At 41.0% G+C, this 27,774-nt stretch overlaps 1 protein-coding gene across 2 annotated transcripts in view; it reads right to left on the bottom strand.

The window, feature by feature from the left end:
* Nucleotides 1–9,624: 9,624 nt before the first annotated feature.
* The window catches only part of PLAG1 (PLAG1 zinc finger), a 48,797-nt gene continuing 30,647 nt past the window's right edge, over nt 9,625–27,774 (bottom strand). The window contains exons 2-4 of one of the 2 annotated variants that reach the window (XM_054284982.1): nt 17,416–17,515; nt 13,297–13,655; nt 9,625–12,701 (exon numbers count right to left, since the gene is read on the bottom strand). In XM_054284982.1, the coding sequence (XP_054140957.1) occupies nt 11,438–12,701; nt 13,297–13,538 (1,506 nt within the window). In that variant the 5' untranslated portion in view covers nt 13,539–13,655; nt 17,416–17,515 and the 3' untranslated portion in view covers nt 9,625–11,437. The remainder of the gene's footprint in view (nt 12,702–13,296; nt 13,656–17,415; nt 17,516–27,774) is intronic. The other variant, XM_054284983.1, reaches the window with a different exon arrangement.

Genomic DNA, 27,774 nt, shown 5'->3' with positions numbered 1-27,774 from the left:
GAGGAAAGATTTTTATGCCTGTTTTCTGAGTGCTAGTAGGGCTCAAGTTCTTCAACAGGCTTCTGTGCCATACAGCATATAAAAACACCAGAAAGACATTTCTGCTCTAAATTCTCCAAGCCTGTTTTCACCAGGTTATGGTGGCAGTGAAGTTCAAAGGGAAAGCTGAATGTGGAGAGGCACAGGTAGAGGGATGTGTGGATGAAAGGACTGAGCACAGACCTGTTAAGCTGACAACTATAGCAGCCTTTCTGATGATTGTGAATGCTATAAGACAGCAATAAAATCTATGTTCATAAAATAGACAGGATTAGGGTTGTTTCCAAATTTCTTTGATTGAAATCTCATTCGAAAGGCTGTATCAGACCTTCCATATTATTATTTCCAAATTCCATGTCCACATCTGTCAGCTGTCCTTTTGCTGCCATTTCAGGTAATTTTCTTGTTACTCTTTTCTGTCAGAAATCTTTCTGTTTTGCCCTGCCATTGTAGACATTGTTGTATTGTTTTTGGAGAATACACTGAATTTTTGAACAGGAAGAGGGGCATTCTCTGGGATGTAAAGTGCCCCAATGTAACCTAATGTCCTACCTCAATCTTACAGCTGAGGACCAAAGGAAGGGAACATCCAGAGTCTTTCAGTGTGAATATGATTGATTTAAATGCAAGCAGGCTTTTATTCTTAGTGAACACCATTTTCCTTTAATCCGTTGATGATTTGGCCCAGTGACTTCCCAGGAGCCACAATTGCTGCAGGATGTCCATGTTAATCTTCATGGCCCCATTTAGCTCAGGCTTTACTGCAGGCTGGGGAGCCACCTGCAGAGGGGAGCAGGGCTGCTGGGGACACACTGCCCCTTCCCCAGGACAACCCCCAGCAGCCTCCAGCCACACTGCTCCCATTGCACTGCCTTTTCCATGAGGGAAAAGGAAGCTGTAGGAGCCAGAAGTCATCAGTAGAGAGTGCAATAGGAGCTTTTAAAAGGGACAGGGGGAAGCACACAGTCTGTGTCCCGTGGGCTCCAATATGTCACAGCTACGATAAACTGCAGCATCAATGGGTTTGTTCCAAGCTTGTGTGTTGCATTTCTGCAAGTAAAACATACCTGTGCACCCAGTGCTGCACCAGCTGCCCCATCTAGTCTGTGCTTCTGGATGAGAAGGAATGCAGAATCTCACTTGGTTCCTCCATTCTTATTTCACTTGCATATCAGGAATATAGAAACCCTTGGTTTGCCATTGCTCTTAGTTACCACTGCTGTTTGTTTGGTCACTGCACAGGAGGAATCAGCCCTGATACCAAGGGCCTTAAAGGGCAGGCATGGATGTAACCCAGCACAACACAGGGCACGTACCAAACACCAGCTTTGTTTTCATCAAGGTGCATCACTCTTGTGCTTAATAGCCAGTTTTGTCTAAAATAGGAGAGGAACAGGGCTGGGGATCAGAAGTGACTTCAGAGAGTTTAGGAGTGTATAGTTTTATATATATATATATATACATATATATATATATATATATATAGTTCTCCTCAATGATTAATTTATTTGTACATTTGGTGGTTGTACTATGTAACAATCCCTTGAAGGCTTGGCTATCCAGAGGCTTCTAAGAACTGCCTTACAATACAGAGGTAGCATTGTGTTTCTAATAGGTTACTTTGTAACCTTGCTAAAGGAGCCAAGTGCAGCTCTTCAGTACTTAAATTACAGTCCCACTCAAAGGAAGACAGTTCCATAGCCTGTGGCTTAGTGACTTCTGAGAGGTTTTCTTCTCTGTTTGAAACCAAGTTTTATTTTTTCTTCTTCTACTGTTAGTCCCTCTGATCTCAGTTTTAGGATTTGATGATGAACCTACATTCTCCCCATGCACAGAGTTTCATAGTCCAAATGTTGCTTCCGACCACACCTCATAGACCTCAAGTGATATTCAGAGTTGCCTGGAAGGAATTCTGATATGATCAATTGCACAGGTGTAAGTGATAGCATTGTCTGGAGCCAGTCCCTACAGAGGCTTACTCTGAAGATAGGCCACTGATTAACAACTTGTTTTTTTTCTTTTTCTTTTTTTTTTTTTTTTTTTCACTACAAGAACAAGCCAGAAAAGAATCCAGTTCATGTTTCAGAGTTTGGCTGTTTTGGTGAGACAAATGACACCTTGGAACCACAAATACAAGTAAGTTTTCATTAAAGCAATGAAAGGTAAACCCAAATGCAAGGAAAAAGTACATCTGCAAGAACTGTGATGCTGTTTTACTGCTGAGACATAATAATAATAAACATTTTAATAGGTTAAACCCTAGTTTATAAATAATAAGATCAAGTTTCAAACACACATTGCCAAACAGCTGTTTGATGCTTTTTTTCCTTCACACTAAGGTTACTCCATGTGTTCAAGAGCATGAAGCAAAGGCTCTTCTTACCTGAACACACTGAGGTTTTAACTGGAGGCACTGGGAAGGCAGGTGAGGTTTCACAGGTAATTTACAGGGGGCTCAGTGACCAAGGTGGACCAGGGATAACAATCTGAGACCTGCTGCTGCAGACCAATACTACAATTTCAAATGAGCACCTTGTGACGAGCTAAAAGAATCCAAACTTAGGGATAGAGACAATGAAATGTAAACTGCAAGCTCTCACCCACAGCAGAATTTTCTGGCCATGCAAAGACCAATACCTATCCTGGCAGGTTGACTGCTGTTACGTGGCAGGCACCTTGTGCAGTGTTTTCAGCCAAATTGTCCAAGACTGGTTTTGCAGTCTTGCCCCTGGAGCAAAGCTGACTTTGCTGGGTACAGGGAGATGCCAAATATAGTGGTGGAATTTAAGACTTGTAGCTTAAGGACTAGGAAACAGCTTCAATGCTTAATGAGCAAAATTAATCATGTACAGCAAAGGACCCAGGGGGGTAATGTCAGAGCTAAGCCAAGCACTGGAGGCTGCTGATTGCCAGGTACATGGATTTAATGCTGATGCCTAGACTGATGCCTAAAGGGGTGAGTCTCTCCCAGCAGCTTGCACAACCCCACTAACACAGATCACACCCAGCTCTGGGATGTGCATTAAATACACTGCCATGACAAATGTGGTGGCTCCCTGCAAACACCACCTCTTTGGAGGGTTGTAGGGGGGAAGAGGGAAGAGAATCCACTAAATTTGGTGGCTCTGAAGTGGTGGCCTGGGTACTCTGGTGGGGCAAAGCAAATTCTCAGAGGTGCCTTAAGTCAAAAGGTTTTAAGCCCAACATTAAAATGGGTCATACAATTCAAATACATTATTGCAAGGCTTTCAGTGAGTAAGCAGAAGCTTCCTGTAAAAACACTGCTGAACTCAGGCCAAGCCGAACAGAACATATAAAGTATGGGGCAACCCTGTAATACTTCACTGTCAGTCAAACACTGACAAAATAAAAGGAGACAATTTTCAGGTGAGACTTAATAAAGTTTGGAACTTTAGTCTGTGTTTATTTGTCACGAATGTTTGATATTTGGTAGTCTTATGTTATAGCTCAGATGTTGCCCACTTATGGTGTGCCCCTAAACCATAACCAAAGTCTGTATTTTATTTTTATTTTCAATATAAGTACTTGTGAAGGAACTTAAAGGATTTACCCATGACCATGTGTGTGTAACAATTTAACAAAAAGCCAGTAAGCCAGAGTTGAGCCTGGCTTAACTCTTAATTTCAGAGGCACAGCCTATAGAGCTTTTCTGTTGAAATTGTATCTAGGACTACACAAGGAGAGCTGACAAACACCTTCCTCACTGGAGTCTGTGCACCCTTTAGATAAACTGCTGTCTCTCATAGATTAATCAAGTACTTGGAAGAAGCTCTGCCAGCTTGCCTGGGAAGCCACACACTGTGCTAACTTGGGGATACCTCAATAAACAATATGATTCACTTTGGATTTGTAAAACACAAACACTTTAGACTTAAACATTTTGGAGGAAACCAAAATGAAAAAAACCTGAAGTTAATTTAGCAACTGTTCCAGCTTGGATTACTTTCCCATGCATACACGCATGCACACATACATGTGCACACAAAATATTCACCAGAGTTCAAGCAATGTACTGATTTTTAGGAACTGTGGCTTTTCAGGTTTTCTGCACTACTTAGCACACATCAAACAGAGATCTGACACATGAAAGTGACACTAAACCATTCTTTGTACATGGCAGTTCAGTGCAACAGTGAGAATCAGCCCCACAGGAAAAATATCAAGGGATCAATTCAAATGATTTCCACAGCTCAGCCACAGCAGGCATTACCATGGCTTGTTCTCAGAAAGCTCAGCTGGCAGCTGATGTCTTTTCAGTCACCTCTCAGGCAAACCAGCTCTGTAGCTGGTGATCTTGTGATACAAATATCCCCAAATGTAAAAAGGCAGAGTGATGACAATGACAATGAAGAATAGAATTGTTCATTATATTTTTACAAATACTTATTTCTCTGAAAATGTTCATTACTTGAGGACATGCAGATCAATAAATCAATAAATAAATGTATAGAAAGATAAAAATACCAGGCAAAGTGTTACATCTTTATTAGGAGAAGAGCACTTTCATACTGAATTACCTGGGATATAGCACACGAGCAGGAACTTGAAACTTCACACTACTGCTGGGGTCTGTCATTTTCAATACCATTATCTCCAGTGTTGTTCAAAACAGAAATACAGTGTTGCTGTTTATTTGCTAAAGGCCTCAGCTTACACTGATAAGCACCAGTTAATCTTCCAAAATGCTTCTTGAACTATTAAGTACAGACTCAATTTTGTAACAGAGTTTATCTTGCTGTCCTGCTTGCTGCCTGTGTGTGATCGCCAATCCTTGCTGTGCCAACTGCAGCAGCTGCCACTTTGGAAAACTTAATTTCTATCTGGTTTTATAGAATGTTTTGATTTGCAAAGCAGGGAAACCAACAGCATGTAGCTGCTCAGTTCTTGCTCATCCAGCAGTAGCTCTGTATCAGTTCTATTTCTCTGTCAAAAACCAGTTTTCACCCTAGGACTTGCTTGTACGTGGAAAGAAAAAGAAAGTGTAAAGAATGAGGAAAAGTGAAGGGGAAAACTAAACCAACCTTCCTCTTCCACTCCTGGAGGACAGTGAGACCAGCTACAGAGGATACTGCAGAACCATTTTTCTGTACTTTCTTATGCAAGTTTTGGAAAGAAGTGGTTACAGGAGAGACAGAAGGGAAGATGTCTGTGGCTCTGAATTTAACAAGGAAATTCTGGAGGGACTGCATCAAGAGATCTCTATATAACACACAGATGTCATCTGTGCAATCCCATTCCAATTACTGCAGAGGCTGATGGAATTTCTAGAGGCTATCTGCTTGGAATGAGGGCATATTAAATCAGTCACAGTGGGTGAGACCAGCTAGGACAGTAACACAGTGAACGGGGTGGTTTTCTCTTGAGGGTGTGTGTGGGGGGTATGTGTCTGTGGTTGGTTATAAATTGTTTTGCAGAGTACTTCATATCATAGAGCATGTGTTGAGCTTTTGACTCTCAAAATAACAAGGCCAACCCTCTCAAACAAGTTAGAAACCTGTGGCACAGAAGTGATAAATCAGCTCAGAGGAGTGGGGTAGGGATCACAAGAAAGGAAAGATGTCTGCATGTGGAGAAGGTGAAAACCACCAACTCTCTCTAATAATCATTTCTCTCCAGCTGGGTTACAGCAAGGAACCTAAAAAGCCAAGATTTGGGAAAGAAAGGAACTCAAAAGCAGGGAAACCCAGATAGTACTAAAGATGTTAACAAAACATGTTCCAAAAAGCAAAGAAATGTGAAATGCTACTCTTTTACTTTCCTGGCCAACAGTCTATGCTGGGGAACACCTGTGGAATGGGCAGAGGTAACTCTCTGCAGTTGTGTGCAGGCTGCTTGTCTGGCTGCGAGGCACCTCTTCCCCAGGCATCAGCCTGGCTTCTTCAGAAGTCACTGCCAGGCCAGACAGACATCTATGGGATCATCTATGGGATAAAAGCAACTGAGTTTCTCCTGGAAATACTGCAGAGAGGCATCCAACATACTGTGTCTAGCACATGGCACGCCCTCAAAGTTTGTCCTGCAAACTACAACAAATGATGTATGAGACTTGCATGGATCTCAAATGATGGGGAATCACCTACGTGTCCCAAAGGAATGGTCCCACTATGGACACCCCATACTTACCTTCCAGTGTCTCACAGTGTTTCAAAGCACAATTTGATGGCAAACTCAACTGCTTCCTTCAGTTCAGATCTGTCTTGTCACAGACACAGTAGCATCATCCCATTTGTTCCTTGGTGAAATCATGAAACACAGATATTTATGCCTTAAGATTTTCTGAAAAACTGTCATTTTCCCAGCCATAAATTATAAAGACAGTTATGCCTTTGCAAACTACTCCCAGCAAAACTGGATGGACTCTGTAATTACTTCTTGCAATCCCAAACATGCAGATCAAGATTATCTATTGAAATGCCAGGCATAAGTTATTCATTAACTAAAACCATTCTGTAATTTTATTGATATATTTTGTGGAGTTCACATATTTTTGTACAGCAAACATAACACTGTAGGCCACAAGAAGCTGCAGCACTATTGTTTAATAGCAGCAAGGTATATTTTATAATCAGGGTATGTGGACAATAAATAGTCTGTTTCTTTGGATGTGAATGTTTAAAATGAAGTTCTGCTGCAGCTTCATAACGTGATTGCTATTTTACAGAGCTTATACACAAAAATATATATGCAATCTTTTTGTCTATATTTTATACAAATACAACAGTAGTTTGTGAATACATTTTAAAGTACATATACATGATAAGCAACTCAATTTCCCATATCACAGGATAGCAAATTTTAAATGCAAGAAACATATACAAATTCAGTCTGGAATGCAGGGTTTTCTGTGTTCTTTTTTTTTTTCTCTATTTTTTTCCGACTCAAAACTTTTATCATTAAAAACATTTTAGCATACAAGTCCAAACAATTTTTCCAAGTCCAAACAATTATAGCTAAAAATATAATTTCAGCAATCCGAGTCAGGTTTGGGTGTGACATCATTCACCAATATACTCTTCCCAGTTTTTGTCTAAGGCTTTTAGTAACATATAGTATGTTCTTCACTCCACACCATATAAAAAGCCCACATTTAACATTAACTAGCAGTCACCTATTTTTGTGAACAAGACCTGGGCTTGTCAGCGTTTAAATTTGCATGTCCAAAATTTTACTTTTGCAAGTGCATATGAATACATTGTGGTGTTGCACAAAAGTTCATTAATGACAAATTAAGTCACAGTATAAAAATATATCATACAACTATAGGTCTAGTATAGTCCTTTTTTTTCTATGGGTAAAAATACATCTGAATGAGACAGGGAGGTTTGTAGCACCATGAGAGGAGTTGTATCCCAAGTTACATTAGCAGCATGATCCAATATAACAATATTGCAGGAGTGTTTCTGAGGAGATAAACATTCACTCTGGTTCAACTGTACCACTGAAGCTTATACTGAAAAGTGTTTACATATGATTAGCAATAGTTCTGTGTCACTTCCAGGGCTAGATAACTGTTATCAAAAGACACTGCCTTCCAACAAAAGTAAGACACCCTTATTGCATAAAAGCTTTGGGACTACCCAAACACATTTTGAACTACTGTGGCATTACTTGTAAGTTGAGCATGATGCTAAGTAAGCTGTGGTTTAAACTGTACACTGGGGGCAAGCAGGATGGGCAGCTAAGCCTATAATGGTTTACTACATACCAGATAAGTACATATATTTCAGAGGCTTATCTATAGACTGAGAAGAATACAGGAGAAGCTGCTAAACCAGTGTATGAGACAGACATAACAAAGGATGCAGGATCCCCATAGCATTTACGGATGCAGGATCAGGCCCAAAGTTAACTTCAGACAGCAGCATAGCGATAGGATGTGATAAAAAAAAATGTATCAAATACTGCATGTTAAATATTTTTGACAAAGTTTACCATCAAGAACTCCAGAAGACAGTTTGCAAACGGTGAGGACAAACTCCTAATTGTTTTTGACTGGTATTTAAAATGGCAGTAGAAGACAGTGTAGTTTGAAACATGTAAACCTAGTAAAAACCATTGTAAAACCCTTAAGAAAGACACACTGGTTCTGTGCAATATAGCAAATTGATAAGAAAACACTGTAAAAATGTACCTGTTTAAAATTACAATGTCTACCATTTTGTACACAAAGCATTATACCAAAGGCCTACATATATGTAATCTAATGGCACTTGAAACAAATTATAATAAAAGGTTTTATAATAAAAAGCATAACCTGTAAGAAATTTTCTTAAAAGGTTTAGGTTTTCTTTTTGAAAGTGCTATATCTTGTAATATGTGTAACATAGAGGTTGACCAAGCTTTATTTTAAAAAATATTGGCCTATAATACAAGTTTAGCTCACTAGGCAAATGATCCTGAAAATATGTACTCTTAACATTCATTATTAGCTTAATAAAGCAATCAGCTCTGGCTCATGTTTCAGTCAGTATATGGTTTTTAAAAACCGCTACTGCCAAATTAACAATAAATCACTCTATTCCACAATTTACTACTAAATAAAGCACAAGCAACAAGTACACAAAAATATATATATTTAAAAAAAAAAAAAAACAAAAACAACAAAACAACCTTACTAGAAGTTTAGAAGTTGCACAAAGAGTGGTGCATGATCAGCCAGCCCTCCCCCCTCCCACCAAGAATCCACGGGAAATCAAGAAAACGGGTTTTAAAAACTGATGGTTTAGTAGTGGCCAATAGTGACTCTGCCTAAGTGATGCTCAAAAGCACTCTGGTGGTGTTGGTATTGCTTTAAGGGTCAGTCTGCTTCCATGTTACCCTACATCCTAGTTCAGCTGCAAACACTCTGGGTGCAGCCACCCACTGAAACCCTGACTGAATGAGGTTCAATATCTTGTCTGAGGTCTCTATTTCTCAAGTGAAATGTATATCTAACGCCAAGTGAAATGTCAATCCCTTTTCAGGAAGCTAAGGCACAAACAAGGTAGTAAGGGTTCTGGCTACGCACTAAGAAACGGGCGTTGGCAAAGTGTCTGTGGGTTTTGGTTTTCACAAGGTCTTTCAGCAGCTGGGGCCGATAACAAGTGGCTCCAGACTAGAAATTTGTGTGTCCCAGGCTGCCCAGGGAGGGCAGCGCTGCCTGGCCACACTGCTGGGCCAGCTGCAGGATGCCAAGCACCTGCAGCTTTCCTCTGCAGCAGGGAGAGTTGCAGATGCTCGGCTCCACACGGGACATAACCCACTGCAGGAATTAAGTCCATTTATTTTCATCTCAGATTAAAAGGATTGAGAATAAATCCAATGCGTTACGGTCGTTCATGTAAACTAGAGCTACATTCGGTTGCATTCAGCTTGTGCTCTGTTCATCTGTGTTTTTCTTTCCTTTAGAAAGGTGAATGGAAAAAAAGCAATATTGAACAAATCATTCAACTAAAGATGTAAGCAAGAGAGCAATCTGTTTCACAGAAACCAGAGGAAGCAGTCGTGAAGCAGAGCTAAACGCCCACTTTGAGATAACCTGCTCCTTAAAACCAAAATCTTGTAGTTTGCAGAATTTCAAAAGGTATTTTCCTTATTAATACATCCTTATTTTAATGCCTTTGGAACACAAACACATTTATAAAAATGTTATTTTTCAGTAATAAAATTTAAATACAAGTATGTATAAAATAGTAAAACTACACCTGCATATTGCTCCTAGCATTAAAAAAAACAGTAGGAGCTACTGATAAAACATCTGGAGCATGAGCTCCTTAAATGGGAGCAACTTTTGTTTCTGTGAAGTATATTTAGTTTAACCACTTAAAACCTTGTATGAATTCTCATTATTCATAGGTTGAGAGATACTAATGTACTTGAGTTCCATTTTTTAATTCCTTGTACAAAAATGACAAGGAAAATTATGTTATTGTTGAATTACAGCAAATCTAGTTTGCTTTTATGCATCACAGGGTTGGTTGGTTTTTTTAGCGTTTTTTTTTCCTCTTTTGGTTATTAGGGGTTGGGGAATAGAATATATATTGCATTAGGTAAAAGTGGTGTAAGCAATATGCTTTTACTTCACTCCTAAGAGTCCTGTCTTTAAATCTTGGCAATGGGCAAAAAGTCCCTAACCAAGTACCCAGGTGTAGAAAGTGTGATTAACATCTAACTTGTTGCTTAGGAGGACATAACACACCATGTAACACAACTGAAAAGATCACTCCAATAAAAACAAAACAAAACAAACCGGTAGTTGCAAATTTACATTCACTTTCTGACTGCACACTAGTTTTGAACTGAAAATAGGTACACACTTTCTGGCTGGACTTGATCCACCCTTTGGCGGTGGCAGCGGGGAGAAGACTGATGCCTACAAACGTGAACACACTACTGGAAGGTTCCTATGCAGTACTCTCTCTATGCTACTAAAGAGACAAAAACAGCAAGTTAAGAATTCAAACAAAAACTGCGACAAAATATTCTGCATTACTACGTAACAACACTTTTATATTTCAAGATCAGCCATTAATTTTGCCTGTTTCCCTATACCAGAGTCACGAAAGCACAACAACAGTTTCAAATTCAACTTGAAACATCTGTCATTTAGGCAAGCAGAGATTCTCTGTTGAAATTCTGTTCAGCCCTAATTTTAGAGAATTACACTAATTTTTTTTTTCTTCTGTTATCCATAACAGGCCACCAAAATTTAAGCCAGAAAATGGCAAAATTCTTAACAACTTTTATAATGACTTCAATACAAGTCAAATTGCTATATATATGTACATGTGTATATATGGACTTCTATATATACACACACAAGTTTTCAGAAAAATCTGAATTCTATATTAATTTTAAAAATTTAGATTTGTCATTATAGAACAGGTCAGGTGTGTCACCATTTGGGAAGAGGATTTGTTTGGAAACAGAATGCAGATTTATTTTCCCAAATCTCAGGAATCCTTGTGATACATATTTTAAATGGATTATTTGCAAATAGTAGAATATATTAAAAGGTAAAAGTGGCAGTTCTACCACTGACATTAATAAAACAGACTAGCTGCTATGGTTGAAAAAGTTTTAAAAACGGGATGAGTGTTGTGAGTTTGCTTGGGACGACTTTCTACTGAACATTTTAAATGTGTAAATTGGCAGTGAAAATGAAAACAATACAATGAGACTGTTTAAAAAAAAAAACAACAAACCAAAGTAAACACAGCTGAAAATAAACACTTTCAAAACATTTTAAAAAAGTTAATTTAAATTTCTTACTGGCTTCATGAGATTGGTACTGTACAAAAGCAGAGAATTCATAATGTCTTATAGTAGGCACTAAGTTAAAAATGGTCACCTAAGGCATTTCTACAAATAGACAGTTAACAAGCCAGCTTTGTACATCCTATTGGAAAGCTTGATGAAATCGTGGTAGGGTGGTGGTTGTGCTTAGACTGCTTGTGAAAGCTGCTGACAATGAGTGCAGAGACCCAAGACCTATACTATTGCTAGGATCTTGTGGATCCTGGGTTTGTGGCGGGAGTTGAGTCATAGAAGAATGTGCCTCCTCTTGCGTATAACTCATCCCGAGGTTTCCCACTGAAACAGAAGGATTATAGGGAGGGCCATTTACAGGTATGAAGTTGAACAGCTGAGAAAAGTCCAATGATGGGGCATTTAGAGGTTCACTAATAGGAACGGAGCCCTTGGAAAGGGAAACTTCCCCAGACCCATCATCTAGTGGCCCTACTTGTGGATCCAGCCCTAGTTTTGATGAAGATGCTTGAGAATCCTGGGATGAAGAAGGCATACCACTTTGCAACTCCATTAGGTAACTTTCAATTTCCCCTTTCAATGGCTGTTCTTTTTCAGGCATAGAAATTGAGTATGAGGTAGTACCGAGTGGGTATTTCAACGACAGCTGGTGAGAAGGGTGGACAGACTCCATATCTATTGGACAAGGCATTCCCAATGGTAACGATGTGGCAACCATTTGGTGTGCAGATGCAGAACTCTGCATGGACTGAATCTGAGTGTTGTAGAGATTTAATTGCAAAGTGTTTGTAAATGGCTTTGATGTCAGTTCACTGGAAGGTAAAGACATCACTGGAAGCAGCTCATCCTTAATAGGCACAGAAACATTGCAGGTAAAGGGATCTAGAAGGTCCATTGGCTCTGTTTTGACCTTCAGAAGTTCCTGGTTGTGACTTTTCTTCATGTGGCGCGTGAGGTGATCCTTGCGCCCGAATCTCTGTGCACAGTACTGACAGAGGAAGTCCTTTCTTCCAGTGTGCACTACCATGTGTCTGCGGACATCCTTTCGGGTGTAGAACCGACGGTCACAGTGTTCACACTGGTGCTTTTTCTCCTTCACTCCACCCGATGACTTGCCTGCATGAGTTTTTAGGTGCTCCAGCAGCACTCCTGTGCTTTCAAAAGTCTGCAAACATACCTTACAGGTGAGGTCACCACTTGTTGCAGCATGCAAAGCCAGGTGACGTTTGAACCCAAGCTTGGTATTGTAGTTCTTTCCACATTCTTCACACTTAAAGGCCTCTTTGTTGGGATTGTGTGTATGTAGGTGATTCTTTAGGTGATCTTTTCGGTGAAACATTTTCTCACAATAATTACACTTGTGGGTTTTCTCAGGAGAATGAGTAGCCATATGCCTTTAAACACAGATATATTCTGTAAGTAATTATTTTGATCAAAAAACACATGAGCTCATTTTTTAATGGCAGCTATATACTATGCTAAGGGCTGCTTTGCAACAGAACCTTTTAACTGAAAGCATGACACTACAAAGACAGTTTGACAAATTTAAATATAGCAAACCGCGAGCCATTTCTCTTAAATTGACACTTTAGTTTTGGTGGGTCTTAGCTACGGTAACAGGGGTATATGGGCAAGTATGAAAGTACTCGTGTAAAAGTCCATAGCCAAAGAACTTTCAGTCCATACTCTTTTTCTTGTGACAATTCCTTATACAAATGAAAATTCTACGCTCATTAAAAACAAAACAAAACAAAACAAAAACAAACAAACGGAAAACAAAAGCAGAAAACAAACTAAGAAACAAAATCAAAGACATTAGCTTGCAAACTTAGGTAATTTAGAATTCTAGAAACAATCCAATAGCTACTTTAATTAACACATCCTCTCTGCAATCAGCTGAAGGCGTACAGAAATATATACTTTTACACGGCTTAACACGGCCAACATAAAATAGATAATATAATCTGAAAGATAAATAGAGTTTAATACCTTAGTAATTTGTACTTAGAAACAAAGGCCTTGGTGCAGTCTTGTTGTGTGCACTTGTAGGGCCTCTCTCCTGTGTGAGAGTATGAGTGAACCTTTAATTTCTCAACACTGTTAAAGGCCTTGTCACACAGTTGGCAAGGAAAGTTTTTTCTTGGTTTGGTTTCACCACGCTTACGTTTCCCTGAAGGGACTTTCTGGGTATCTCTTACTTCTGACAAATCACCAGGAATGACAGTGGCCATCGCAGCCTAAACCAGGCCTTCTTGTTGGACACTTGGGAATTGCCCAACTCCACTAAATGATTTAGCTTTAGATGGCTTCTCAAGTTTCATGTGGTCGTAAAAGAAAGCAAAAGGGGACTGGAAAAAAAAAATAAGAAACAACTAGTTTGTAACTAAACTTAGATTTTGAAGTTTACTTGCTATGTGATGCTTCTGAATAAAACTTAAAAATAAAGTTAGGTTCAGCTGGTCTAACGTAATACCTACAGGTTTCTTTATACTGTTTGCTGCAACTCTTAAAATGCATTGCTCAGGATGAACAGATCCACATATGCCCTGAAATCACACCTCACAACCTTCCCCTCAAGCACTGATGGAGAAGAGCAGAGTTTCTGTCAGATCAAGAGAGGCATCAGGCAAAGGCCTACCTACCCAGGCACCTTTTGGCAGCTTCCGATTTCAAAGGATTTACAGCCTCTGGTGTTTGCACAGACATCCCCCCCTCCCCCCACACACACAACTATCAAAGCCTGTAAGCCTCAAAATGTTTGAAAACCTGCACAAAACACAGCAGTACCCATGCAAACACTATGGAGGGCAAAGCTCATGTTCCCGATTGGATATACCTCCCTCCCTGTGATTACTGCACATCTACACATCTACACTGGGAAAATGCATGCACTGCCAATAATGCCTAACACCAGGTGAAATTCTCCTGTAAACTCACTCACCCTCTACTAACAGAGACTTGATCTATGAATGACAGAAGTCCCATGGATTAGGGTTAGATTAGACAGATCAGGGTTTTATCAGCCCAGCACTGGAGACCCCCCAGCCTTCTCATGCTACCCTGTGAGACACGAAGGCTTGTAAGCATTCAGACTCAGGCTAGCTCAGGATGGAGGTTCCAAGTCCTGCCCCTGTGGCATAGCAAAATGTCAGGAGGCTTTCACTGTCAGGAAATGCATGACGTGATCCTCGTGTCTGACTTGTGGGTGAGAAGTTTTAAATTTGTCGTCTGGTATCATATAGTGGCAACGGGGCACCTGGCACCACAGGGCACTCAACAGCCCTCCTTTGTCAGGGCTTGCTGACAGCTTCACTTCATCCTTGGAGCACAACTGCTACTATAGATACCAAAATCCTGTGCTACCCAGAGTGGGAAGGGTGGAGCGTGAGGTCTGCAGCAGCCAGGGACAAGGAGGACAGCAGGACAGCACTCAACGCAAGCATTTTTGAGGGCTGGAAAGCCCCAAAATTTAGCCTTTCTCCCTTGAAAGTGCCAGCACCCACCCCCAGCCCCGGTGTCATGGCTGGCAGCTGCTGTCCCCTCTGGTCCCTGGCGGGGCAGCTGTGCAGGAGGCAGCCAAGCTGGGCCGGGTCGGGCTGGGCCGGGCGGCACCAGGGCCGGGCAGCGCCTCAGCCCTGGCAGCAGGGCCGGGGAGGCCGCAGCTGCTGGGACAGGTGGGGCTGGGCAGCTGGAGCCGGGCAGGCACCACCAGGCTGCAGCTGCTCCAGCCCAACGCCACCTCCCTGGAAAACAAACCGGGCTCTTCCCTGCTGGCAGTGAGGGAGCCCTGGCCCTAGCTGTCACCTCACCCCTGCTGGGGCTCAGCAGAGATGGAGGCAGCAATTGCTCCAGAGAGAAGTGGAGAGCAGCGCCCAGGTGTGCCAGGGGGGAAACTACACGGTCCTTGCAAGTGCCCCAGCATGGTCCTGGAAGAAAGCGAGAAGGAAGGAAAGCCTGTGTTTCCCTCAATGCATGGCAGGACAGGAGAAGCAGGGAGAGGAAGGGGAAGGGCCTCTTTAATGTCTGCATTATAAGAAATCCTGAGACTTGAGACCTCCATTTGAAATGTGTATACAGAGTATGTCTTTGTCTAAGCCTTTTCCTCCTTTCTTCCCATTTTCCCTTGTCTTTAGAGGAGGAGAGAAGTACTGGTACACCAAGATGGAAATCTGCTTCCTTTCAACCCTGAAGTCCTTTAATGACAGGTTAAACTATGCTACCTCCTTTAAACTAGCAGTTTTGCAAGACCACTTTATTCCCTTAAACTTCATAAGGAAACACTAACTTCTTTTAAAGATACCTCATGAGAGAAAAGGCATTTCTTTAAGGACTCTCTTGATTTCAGATTTGTCTCAAACTCATTCCCACTCGTGGGATGAAGCCTGGAGACATCAGTTCCATGAGTGGGAAAATGCACAGGTTTTCAAAGTATCAGCTTAATTTTATTTTCTGTCTCATAATCAACAATCTAGTTCACTAATTCTAGTTCAAAAGGAACAGTTGTTTGGAGATCTAAGAGCAATCATTTTCTTCGATAAAAGTAAATGAGGATCAGTTCCAAAGACTTCAATGAAGCCATCAATGTAATCAAAAGGAGAGTCTGATTCACATCAAAGTTGTGATATATCTGTGGATTGAAAGGTTTTTTTTAAATATAGGCTTTAATCAGAATATACATTAATAAAATTAATTTTGTTCTTCTGTTAATGAACACACTGGTCTTCAGTGCATATTGGCCTGAATGTAGAACAAAATTTTGTTTTAGTTTAATCTCTCTTGACAAATGAAGTTCAGGGGGGAGAAGAAAAATCCAACCCGACCTACACTTGTACAGGGTACTTTGCAAGTATACCACACAGGCACCTGCATGAGATGCACCACACAGAGCTGAGAGCACAGCAGTCACAGCCCTCACTGCATGGCCAGGGCACACCTCCAGCCCCAATGGGGTACAAGGGATCCAGCCCCTCTGGCCCCCCTGCCAAATCCATTCCTAGCCTGAGACAGGGAAGGCAGGATTAGCAGAAAAGGCAAAGAAACAGCCTCCACAGTCTGCTGCATAAGAGTGGCACTGCTTCAGCTCAGCAGCAAGCAGAGTCTGTGCCCAGACAGTGACAAGAGAAGCAGGGACAGCAGGGAAGATACAGGGAAGGAGGATGAGCCACCTCAGGGAGGGAGAGTGCACAGAACCAGGATGGGGGTGTGGGGCTAGGGAGGCTCAGGGAGTGCTGCATAGGCATGGGGAATATCTAAGGACATGAGGATAGGGGTGAGCTGGTAACACTGGGGTGGGTGGGAAGGAACTGAAGGTGCAACAAGCTGGGGAGTTGCGAGATATGAGGCCATGCAGAAGGGTGAATCTGATGTGATGTCAATAGCAGCCTATGAAACAGCATATTAAGCTTAACAAATTAACATCTGACAATTTCTCACTCCTTTTCTCAATGCAAAGATCACATCTCAGGCTGGAGACCATCCTACATTCAGGCCAATAAAAGATCACTGTTGTTTTCTCCAAAATTTCAGGCAACCTAGCTGCTGTACCAGTCAGAACATTCACAGGGATGAATAATTTGGGTTTTGCTCCTCTACGATCAAAACTAATTAAGCTGACTTTGAACTGTGTTTAAGTGTCCTTAAAAATGCATCACTAGAACAAATATAGTGTGGATCCAATCTTTCATAATGACAGAGTTCTATCAAAGAACACGTATGCACTATTATCTCAGTATCACTTCTCAATAGGTGAGGCAATTAAGAATGTCAGTATTGATCTCTGAGTAGCAAATAACCACTTTTTTTCCTTTTTTTGGATGTGGATATATAGACTGAGCAATGGAGATAAAACTTTAAAAAAACACTGATCCTCAAATATTAAATTTTCCAAAGACCAGCTGAAAGAATTTTATGAGTAATACTGCCTGCTTGTGTCTCAACATATTATCATTTAAAATCCACATTCTTACTGGTGCTTTCACAACTGCAGGATGAATGATTATATGCAGTATCAAATATAACAAACACATTACACAAAAGCTTATATATAATACTATTTTTAAAGAAGCATATACTTAAAGAGGATTAAAGCAGCCTTTGCTCAATGCACACCTGATGTTTGCCCACTAAAGTCCTCAGATTTTGGTCTTAACCAGTTCCGCTGACTCTTCTTGGAGGAAACCAGAATCCAGTACTTCCCATTTTTACTGGTCTGAAAAACAAAAGGAACAATGGACTAGACTCCAGCGAAACCAGCGCATTCATAAAGGCTCTGATGCAGCAAGACCAGGGATTGGAAAGAATCAGAAAGGAAAAGTTAAAAGGGACAGATCCAACCCATGCACAGAACATTATATACTGTTAATTATAAACTGTAGGAATCATTCTTGCATTATCAGTAGCAATTATGCACTTCAATTTGCAGTATACTTACATAATTTCAACTAATGCTATGGTGGACAGTGACACATAAAGAGATAAAATTAGACAAAAGCAAAGGAGTTTTCATGTAGTTAAAAAAAAATAAAAATCCACAGACCACAAATAATTTAGATGTAACAGCAAAACATGTGAAATGCTGGGCCCAGACTTGAGTTTCTTACTCAGAAAGGACTGAATAAGAGAAGATTCTGGATTAGGCCCAAATTTACTAGAACCTAATGCCTTCATTCTGCTTAATTATACAGGAAATAGCAGCTTAAAAGGTGACCTGCAAAGGAAAATAAAATTAATTTTAAAAAAATAATAAAACCTCTTAATGATGAACATGCTACAGGTAAATCTCAAAGGAGGACAAGTCTAGGTACGCCTGAGCAAACCGAGAGGGCCTTTTTGGAATTTCCCTTGTATCTCCCTTTCCCCTGCCATCATCCTTTTGTAAATTTGCAGCAGGTCTTCCTTGTCTTGCTAGAAGGCCTCCTGGATGACACAGCTATACACAGAAAACATGTTCAGTGCCTCATTGTAATGGGGAGGTTTATCCTGTCCAATTCTTCCAGATGTGTAAGGGCAAAGCCCTATACATACCCCACAGCAGGCTGAAGCTGTTTGGCAGAAGCCCTGTAGTAATGTAATGTTTCTTCCCCCCACACAAAACATTTTCCCTTCTGGCTTTCCATTCATTCCAGAAATCATTCTTCCTTTTGATACCAAGTTCAGCTCTACACAGCCCCAGCATCCTGTGTTGGTGGGTGTGAATGCGAGCAAACAGGTGTCCCTAAACACCTATTGATGTCAGAAGTGCTTCAGAACAACCAACTGAAGCTCTCTGATGGCTGAGGAACATTTATGTGGGGCTTTGTACATACAGGCAGGAGACAGAAACAGCTCCAGTACTCAAACACAAAGCTCTGTTTTCAACTAATGAGCACAACTCTCACCTCCACTTTTTGGGGTTCCCAAATCATCTTGTTTAAGGGAGAAAATGATGATGACTCCTTACCTCCTCTCCCAGCAAGACCCTTATAAATCCATTCCCCTGCAATGCCCATATCAACATCTTCCACCATCACAAAGGAAAAGTTTCATTCCCCAGATATTTCTACTGAGGTACTACTATTGTTAAGTGTTTCTACTAATGCACTACTATTGTTAGGTAGACAATATTAAAGACAGACACATGGATATAACGGACTAAGTCCTCATGGACTTAGCTCCTTCACTATTCACATTTACAGACTATTTCCTGTTTGGAAAAAAGACTCCAACAAATCCTGTTAAAATATTATCAAGTCCTCTCAGCGGCATTTAACATTTTCTCTTAAATGTTTATAGTCCTCAATGCTCACCACACATCTAAAGTCACTCTAGCAAAAAGCAGATGACCTCAGGGACAGGCCACTAGAGACATGGAAGAACTATGGAATCAGGGGAAAATGAAGCAGCTGGAACAAGTAAATAAACAAGATAGACACATGATGTAGCTAAAATGCTGAGGGGAATGAAGGAGAACAGTGAGGTACTCTCATTCATTCATTCATTACCTTACAAATTCAGCAAAATCACAATGCAGTGGATCCAGGTGAGGGCAATGCTACACCTACAATTAGTGGGATCTCAATTTCTACAGGGCCTTTATTATATAAAGAGCTCAACAATGTACACACAAAAGGGGCTACGTTTGCATGAATAATGAAAACATTTACTCCATTTGACAGGATTAAGTGAAAAGATAAAATAATTCCTATTTTACAACAATAAGCATGCTATTGGATAAAAGACTTTTCCTTATGCACAGAAGACAATAGTTGTCCATGACAATGCTGATTTCTAGACCACCTTTCTCAGAAGCTTTTGGTGTTAAAAAATGTCTGAGGCATAATACTGGACAAAGATGTACTACTCTCCTTGTAACTGCTTATAGTCATGGTGTTACTAAGCTTTTCACCCAGATGAGGTAGGAAGAATTTTTAATGAATAACAAAGTTCAAAGTATTCTCCACATGAAGCAGAGACGCATCACACTACAAAATGCATTGTCACATGCATGTGCCCAAAGCACATGGGTATAACGCTTGGGTATAACAAAACACAACTTCTCTAATTTGTCAGAATTCTTAGAATTCTTACAATTTACAGATCTTCCATAATTTGTGAAGCACTAATTTTGCTAAGTCTCCAAACATCCTGATAATTGAGGTTAGATAATATTTCAATTTCAACTAAAAAAAAAAAGTGCCCCAAAACCCTTAGGTGGAAGATAAATAATATAAAATATAAAATAATATATTCCTTTTTATTATTAAAAAGAGTAGCACTTTTTCCCCCAAATTCACAGTTCCTATTCAAAAATCTGATAGTTACACTTGAAAATATTTTACAACATTTGGAATCTCAACTGAAAGGATAATGAAGACAATACAGAAATATAACCAATAATCCTGCTCCTAACTTGTGTTTCATACTTGAGAGGGTTCAAGCACAGTAAAGGAAAACAGCAGTTTCATGGTTATTTTCTTTCAAAATAAAAGAGCAATAATGAGAACACAGTACTGAGAACACAGTATTTGTCATTTCGCCTTTTATACAAAACAGCAAATCTAGCTTCAATTCCTGAAATCAATCAGTTTTAAACCAAAGGAAGGGTCCTAGAAATATTGGAATCATATTAATGGTAGAACTCAGTAAGGAGTTAACAGCATTAGAGTCATCGTGGGTTTCAAATATTTCTTTAAGGAAACAAAATGGAAAGCGGTTACTTACCCTACGGAACTGTGATTCTTTAAGCAGTGCTGTCCGCACAGATCCCAGGTGAGCACGTACTCACACGGACAGGACCAAGTCCTCTGAAGTCAGTAATGTCCATCCAGGCTGTGCCTGTGAACCACCTGAGCTCTGCACAAGGCCAAGGAGTCCCCAGCAGTGCCACCACTGCCCCACCTAGCACAGCCAGCAGCAGTGGCAGCTCCCAGCTCTGCCCTTGGCTCACACCGTGGCACAAACCCAATGGCCCGCACCACTGCTGCCAACGCGCTGCTCTGGCAACCTCCCTCTGCCCTGCTGCTCCCGAACCACTGCTCCCACCTCAGGGGTTTGGGTGCTGATGTGACTTGAGCTGGCAAGGTTTGCTGTGGTTGATGAAGGGGAGCAGGGGCATGGGAGAGCAATACATGGGCAAGAGTTGATGTCCTAGCTGCAATTGTGGTGTGAGGTTTGGAAAGCTGAAACACTGACCGGCATCCTAGTTGAGGAAGAAAAGAGGATGAACAAATGCAACCCAAGGAAGCAAGGAGTTGCTGCTGCTCAGGGTGGTAATGGAGCAAACTAATCTCAGGATGCCCCAGTCCAACCTCTCTCAGGTTTGCCAACAGTAAAGACCCACTCAGAGTAAAGGACAATAGATGACTTCTGGTGCCTCTATTGCCCATGTACCAGAAGAGCCACCATTATTGTAGCATAAGTAATGATTTTTCTTCTTTTCTGTACCAGGTGACTAATAGTCTTAAAAGCACTGACAGGCAGTCACCTGACAAAAAAGTACTGACAAATGAAATCTGCTCTGTTGGAGCAATCAGGGACAGCTGGGGGAGCTGAGTTGGTGAAATCATCAGCAAGAGACAGCTGATCTCATCATTGTGGCTCAGAAGAGCCAAAATGACTATGAGACAGCACCTCCATTTGTAGAGAGGCAGTCACTGGAACAGGTTTCCCAGAGAAGCTGTGGAGGCCCCATCCTTGGAAGTGTTCAAGGGGACAGGTTAAATGGAGCTTTGAGCAGCTTGGTCTAATGGAAGATGTCCCTGCCCATGGCATGAAGGCTGGTACTAGATGATCTTTAAAGTCCCTTCCAACCCAAACTGTTCTATGACTCCAACTACAAACCCCATCCCCGTTCAGCTGGAGCTCTTAAAATGGCACAAATGTTGCCAGAGCTCCTGAAGATGAAAGAATGTAGCCCTACATTAAGGTGACAAAAAGAAGGAGCACCATGTAGGCATCTCTGGCTTTCCCGGTGCTGTGAGCTTACACACAAGCCTCTCACCAGGCAGTTCCATTTTGTGGGGAAGCAGATTCAATCCTCCTCCTGCTGATTTAGCTGCTGGAAGGGGCCGAGGGTAGAAGTGGCAGAGTGCCTGCACTGCTCCAGGACAGCATGCTGGGACCTGCTGCCCTGCAGGCTCAGACACCCTTCCTGGATCAACAAGGACCAACGTGCCTACTGCACACTTGAACAGGCCTCAGAGAGAGCAGGAGGTCTGACTGGCTCCATAGAAAAACACTTGATTTTTTGCAGCAGACACTTCAACTCAGAGTAGCTGCAGGCAGCAGAAGATCCAACTTCCCACCTACGACTTTCAGAGAGAAATTAGAGAGAATTCTCCCTCTTAGAATTAACTTTCCGCAAGGGAGAATCTCAGATGGAGAAGCTGATCCCACCAATGGAAACAGTCAAGCAGGTAAGAAAAATCCATACAAAGATGTTGAAGTATTGATGCTTCAATCTTTTTAGGGTGTCTTTCTCCAGCTGAATTAAAATCAAGTCTTCTGACTAATTCAGGGGTCTACCTCCCTGCTTGTGCTTGGCAGGCCATTTGATCTGCATTTGTTTGAACAGCATGTCACTTTTTAAAAGAGACAGCTGAGGGAGCCTTCTACCTTTGCTCATACTTAGAAAGAGAATCCTGGCTTTGGTAGGAAGATGCTGATCCTCTCCCATCTGGTCTTGGCTGAATAGGGGTGGAGAGGGAAAGGGGCAATGAAGGTCTCTCTGTGCTCCTACATCTGGAAACTTAAGCTGAGGCACTGATGCTGGAGGGCAGAAAGGAAGAATGGGCATTGCTTGGGTGAGACAACAGAAAGTGAGTTTGGCTATGAAGTCTGACTAGGCCAGGAGAGGCTCATACCTGCACTTTCACAAAGTGAAATTTAATTTTCTGTCTGCTTTTTTGTGTAATTTGGAAGAGATCTGAACAGCAAGTAACATGTGCAGACACCTGGCAAAATTGTCCAAAAATAAGGCACTGCCAAATGACAGGAGGGACAGATCTTGGCCCCCAGAGCCCTGTATCTGGCACTGTGGCCTTTTGGATGGCAAGCAGTGAGGGGGGAGAGCTGGCAGGTACCCTACCTCAGAGCAGCTGGGAATCAGCCACGCTTTTACAGCTCCTCTTCTCTCATAAGCTGACAGACAATGTGAAAAGACAAAGGGGTCCAACAGTGAGGCCCCGGTGGCACAAGATGGCATTGAGAGGTGGGTGATGCCACCTGGCCATCTGCATTTTCAGACAACTGCAAAGAACCATTCAAAGATGCAGGCACTGGCCCTGTGGTACAGCGGTGCTTCTCGTAAAGGCAGCACGCACACATATGCAAACTCATCACAAAAGAACAGATAGATTTGCTGTGTGGGTTTTTAAAAAAATACATAAAAGGCTGTATTTATTTTATCCTGAACTTCAGGACCTGCTTATAGCACACAGCCCAATTCAGGGAAATCCTGCTCCAAGGATTCAAGCTCTAGCCTACAGTGCAGAGGGGTGGCTGAGGGAGTATGGCAGGACAGCAGTGAGAACATGCACAGGCTGCAGGAAGACACAACCAAATCCCCAAATCCAGGCATGCAGCAGGAGAACTGCCTGCAAAAGCTGCTGCAGGAAAATGGGATGATGTGGGCAAAACAGTGAAAATATCTCTCCAGCGATCTTAGATATAAACATAAGAATGACTTAGAGATAATAACACATAAGAGTTCCCCCTTGAGGGAAACAGCCTAACATCTAGGACACAATGAAATAACATAACCACTGAAACTGAAACTAGGCAACCATTGTAGTCTACTGTAGGTGACAGCACATTACTAATATCTACTGTGTGCAGAATGATGATTATGCTGAAAAGAATATAATATAGAAGACAGAAAAATGCAAGATTCATCAATATTAGATTTTATTTAAGGCTTTGCTGTTTTGGTTTTTTTTTAAACACCCACAAAACAGAGAAACCTACAGAAAGTGCAGGCAGTAGAGCAAGAAAAAAAATCCCTTCAAACCAGTCTGAAATCTGGGTAGCAATGGAAACAAATGCACTAAAATTATTAAATGTATTTCTTCTCCTCTGGGTAGTAAACACAGGGATTTCAGTAGTAAACATCTGTTAAATATACGTATCTTTTATTAATTAATAAAGCAAGTACCTGGAGGAAAAAACACACTAGATTCCTGTGGGACAGTAACCATCATAGAAAAATAGGTATTTATATAGATATGACTATTAAGTTTAATGTTTCTTTTCATTGTCATAATTCTATGCAATTCTGAGAGCTGTACTACAGTCATGAAATTTGGACAACTAGCTTTTTAATTTTAGAAAGCAACTCATTCTTATAATATGCTACACTAGAAAAAGGATTACATAACTTTTTTTCAGAATATAGAAGAAAAAATTCTATCATGCTTGTCCTTTTTTTTCCCCTTAAGTTTCTGGAAAAGTAGAACATGAACTTACTAATGTTTATTTTAGCATGACCTAATAGTCTGTAATTTAAAGAAAAAAAATCACAATAGCATCCAGCATCTCTTTGTGGGCTTTCCATGTTTCAGATTACTTAGGTCCACTTTAAATCTTGAGAGCTCAGTTTTGGTTACTAAATGTTCCACAGGATTCCTGGTTATATACTAAATTAAAGGAAACAAGAGCTGCCTAGAGCTAACCCATCTGATGATTGTGGTTTTATGGACTTTTTAAGAATCTCCACGGTACTGCATAGATGTTTTTCTAAAAACTTCGGAGAGACTGTGATACAAATAACGCTGTTAGTGTAATTACTGTTAGAATTTTTAAAACCTGTGGAAGTGTTTTTGTGTGTTTTGGAATCACACCATCACCACCACCACCATCCCTCTTCCTCATGAATAATCTGGACCCATTTTTGAAGTAATAATGCTTTTGTGAAAACAAGCTTTGGTTACTGTTTAATCTCCACACTATTTTTATAATAAAATGGAAAGGAGATCACGTAGATGCACATGCAAGCATGAACACACAACCCAAAGGTACATGAGATTATACACTAATATGGTCAGGAACTAATTTGATATTTTTAAGGAAAAGTATTTTCCTTTGCCACAAGACATCTCCAAATGAGCATGGGTGTGAGGGCAAGATTAGTGCTACATCTAGGCCAGTATTCTATCTTCAGTAATAGCCAAAAGTACAGGACAGATCACAGATGTGTGATATTTCTCTGGTTCTCTTCAGACCACCCACTCCTTTGATGTCAGGGACTTTCTGAACCATACGTGGTTTCTGTTTAGCAACTTTGAGCACATCACCCTTCCAAGCAATAGTCCATGATTCTCCTGGAAACCACATCATTTTTAATAATAACCACAACATATGTTTAACAAGTCATCCCATAGGTCTCTCCACCACTGATTTCATGGAGAACCTCTTATTTTTGAAGGCACTGAATGTCCCTTCCCTCCTAACTGAGCATGCTTTTGTTTGAAAGGCAGTGGTCAGTATTCATCTTCCTTGCTCTGCACATGTCCACAACATTGCTCTCAACTAATTACTTCCTCAGACCAAAGTCCCAACTTACAGAAATGTTCTTTAATGGAAGCCACCTATGTAGCTCATAATCCTTACTGATCTTCTCTAAGCTTCTTCTAGTTCTAATACACCTTTGAAGGCTCCAGAAATACACACAACTTGGAAGCAACTCGAACATTCACTCTTGTAATGACATTCTCAAAATTTATTCTGTACTTTTTTACTCTTATACTTGGACTGTGTTTTGGTGACCAATGAGTTCATGATCTCACATGATCACCAATCACAATTCCCAAATCTTACTCCTCAAGGGTAATACTCAGCACAAACTCTTAATCCAATATATAAAAGGGATTGTTCTGCCCAGTTATCCTTCTTAGTTATGGTCATAATTTATCTACACTGAATCTTATCACCCATTTTGTTGCATAGTCCTCAGCACTTTAATGTCCCTCCATTGTTCTCTACAGCTAGCTCTGTTCTTCACAGCAAAGTTGCTCACCCAACTGCTCATCCCCTTACTGATCCCATGCATGAACATGCTCCACAGATCTCTGTGGAAATTAACTGGGACCCTCCTTTAACTGAGAATTGGCCTTCTACCTTTTGACTGTACCTCTTAGACTGTAATTTACTTATGCAAAGACCTCCCCTCTTACATCATCCTAGTTTCCTTAAAAAGTCTTTTTGATAAACTTCACTTTGATTTTTTAACCAGAACATCTTTACTTCTTGCTGATCCTCCCAAAAACTCCAATTGCCCAAGACAGGACTTCCTCACAAATTCTTCTTTGACTCTTCTCAAATTATCATTCCTATGCAGCTGGCCATCAATGCTATGCTTTATTATAGCATCTACCAACCAAATGCAGATTTCAGATTTGCCTGGTACAGGTCTGTCTGGCCCAGACTACCCCTGAAACCATGATTTTCCATACTTGCATTTCAGAAGATTTTTCTGAACCTGAATACTCAAACATGTACCATTTGGACAATGTAATTAGGTAGCAGAACACAAATAGATTGGATATGTGTTAAGTTTTGCTTTTTGAGACAGTTACCTAACAAATCATAACCAAAGATGTTTTTAACAGTTTCAGCTATCATTCAAGTAAGAGGGTTACTGTTGCTCTAGTCCTACACAAGCTCAAATAAGAGGGGCAAGTTGGTGGTTGAAAAAAATCTCAATACGTCATAGAAGCTACAAGGACTGTGCTAGGAGAAGGCTTTCCACAGGAGCTGATTTCTCTCATGATGCTACATTAGATGGTTGAGAAGATCAATTCTGGAACAAAACCACAACTCATGCAGGACAGATATAAAGTGACTGAGGGACAGGGTAGTATCCCCACTACATAACACCACATCCTGGGTATAGGTGGCGACCAGGCAGTAGTGCAGAGCCTGTAGCAAAAGCCCAGTCCTGCCTAGAGTCACACTGTGAAAACAGCATTGCCTGGGGGCAAAACCTGTGACAGGGTTTAGCACTGTTTTTTTGTAACCTTGGATTTCTTTTAACCATATTATTTACTGGAGCTATTCCAACTGAAATGCTGATGATCATGGTTGCTCTCTTTCCCCTGCCTCTTATCCCAGCCTCAAGAAAGGCAACAAGAAAGAATGACATATTTCCAAGCAGTCACTTCTAATACAACCTACAGTCAAGGAACTGGGGTTCTATCTGAAAAGAAAATACTTCACAGATTATTGTAGCTTTACAGTAAATAGGAAGTGCTCATCCAGCCATGATTGCTTTTGCTACTACTGCTACAACTGTGATGCTGGATGATGGTATCAATGACCTTATGAGCTAAAATACAAAAGCCTTAGGGAAGGTTAGCTGAAAATGCAGAATACTTAAGGTAATGCCAAAATCCCTTTTCAAAGCTGCAACCAGTGAGCCTTTCTGAAACTGCACAGCACAGACACCAAATGTATTTCTGACTCTGTTCATGTACCAGCTTTGTGCAATGCTGTTAGTACACACCTAAATAGCTTACTCTGACTGAGTGACTACTCAGAGCCCCCACAAGCCCTGTTGCTACCAGAGCATCCTTGTGAACAAGGTAAGTACATAGCTCTGTATTTGTTCCAATTTCCCATTTGGCATGTTGAGCATTCTGCTTCAGAGCACTGTGATGCCATGCAATGCAATTTGGGATGCACAACTCAATGCATAAGAATTCTGAGATTTGATGCCAGATTAGTGAACAACTGAAAGCAGTCATGCATAATTTAGAGCTACACAACTGAACACTGCAGTGGGAGATAAGGCAGGCAGTTAGTATCCAGAATAGCCACCCGGATTACAATATTTGGATTCAGGTGACCAGAAGCAACAACTGGATCAGCTTCAGCCAGCAAAGCCAGAATCTGCCAGAAGTCCACACAGATTTTGTCCTGGGGCTCCACCAACAGAAAACCATTTTGGGAGTTCCTGTCAGCCTGATGAAATGTCCTAACGATGTGGTCACCAAACAA

This window comes from Melozone crissalis, unplaced genomic scaffold (genome assembly GCF_028551555.1).
Source record: "Melozone crissalis strain CALT ecotype California unplaced genomic scaffold, PUWL_Pcris_2 ptg000042l_1, whole genome shotgun sequence".
NCBI classification, from domain to species: Eukaryota; Metazoa; Chordata; class Aves; order Passeriformes; family Passerellidae; genus Melozone; species Melozone crissalis.
The sequence above is the reverse complement of the archived record's forward strand: the minus strand, read 5'-3'. Positions and strand labels throughout refer to the sequence as shown.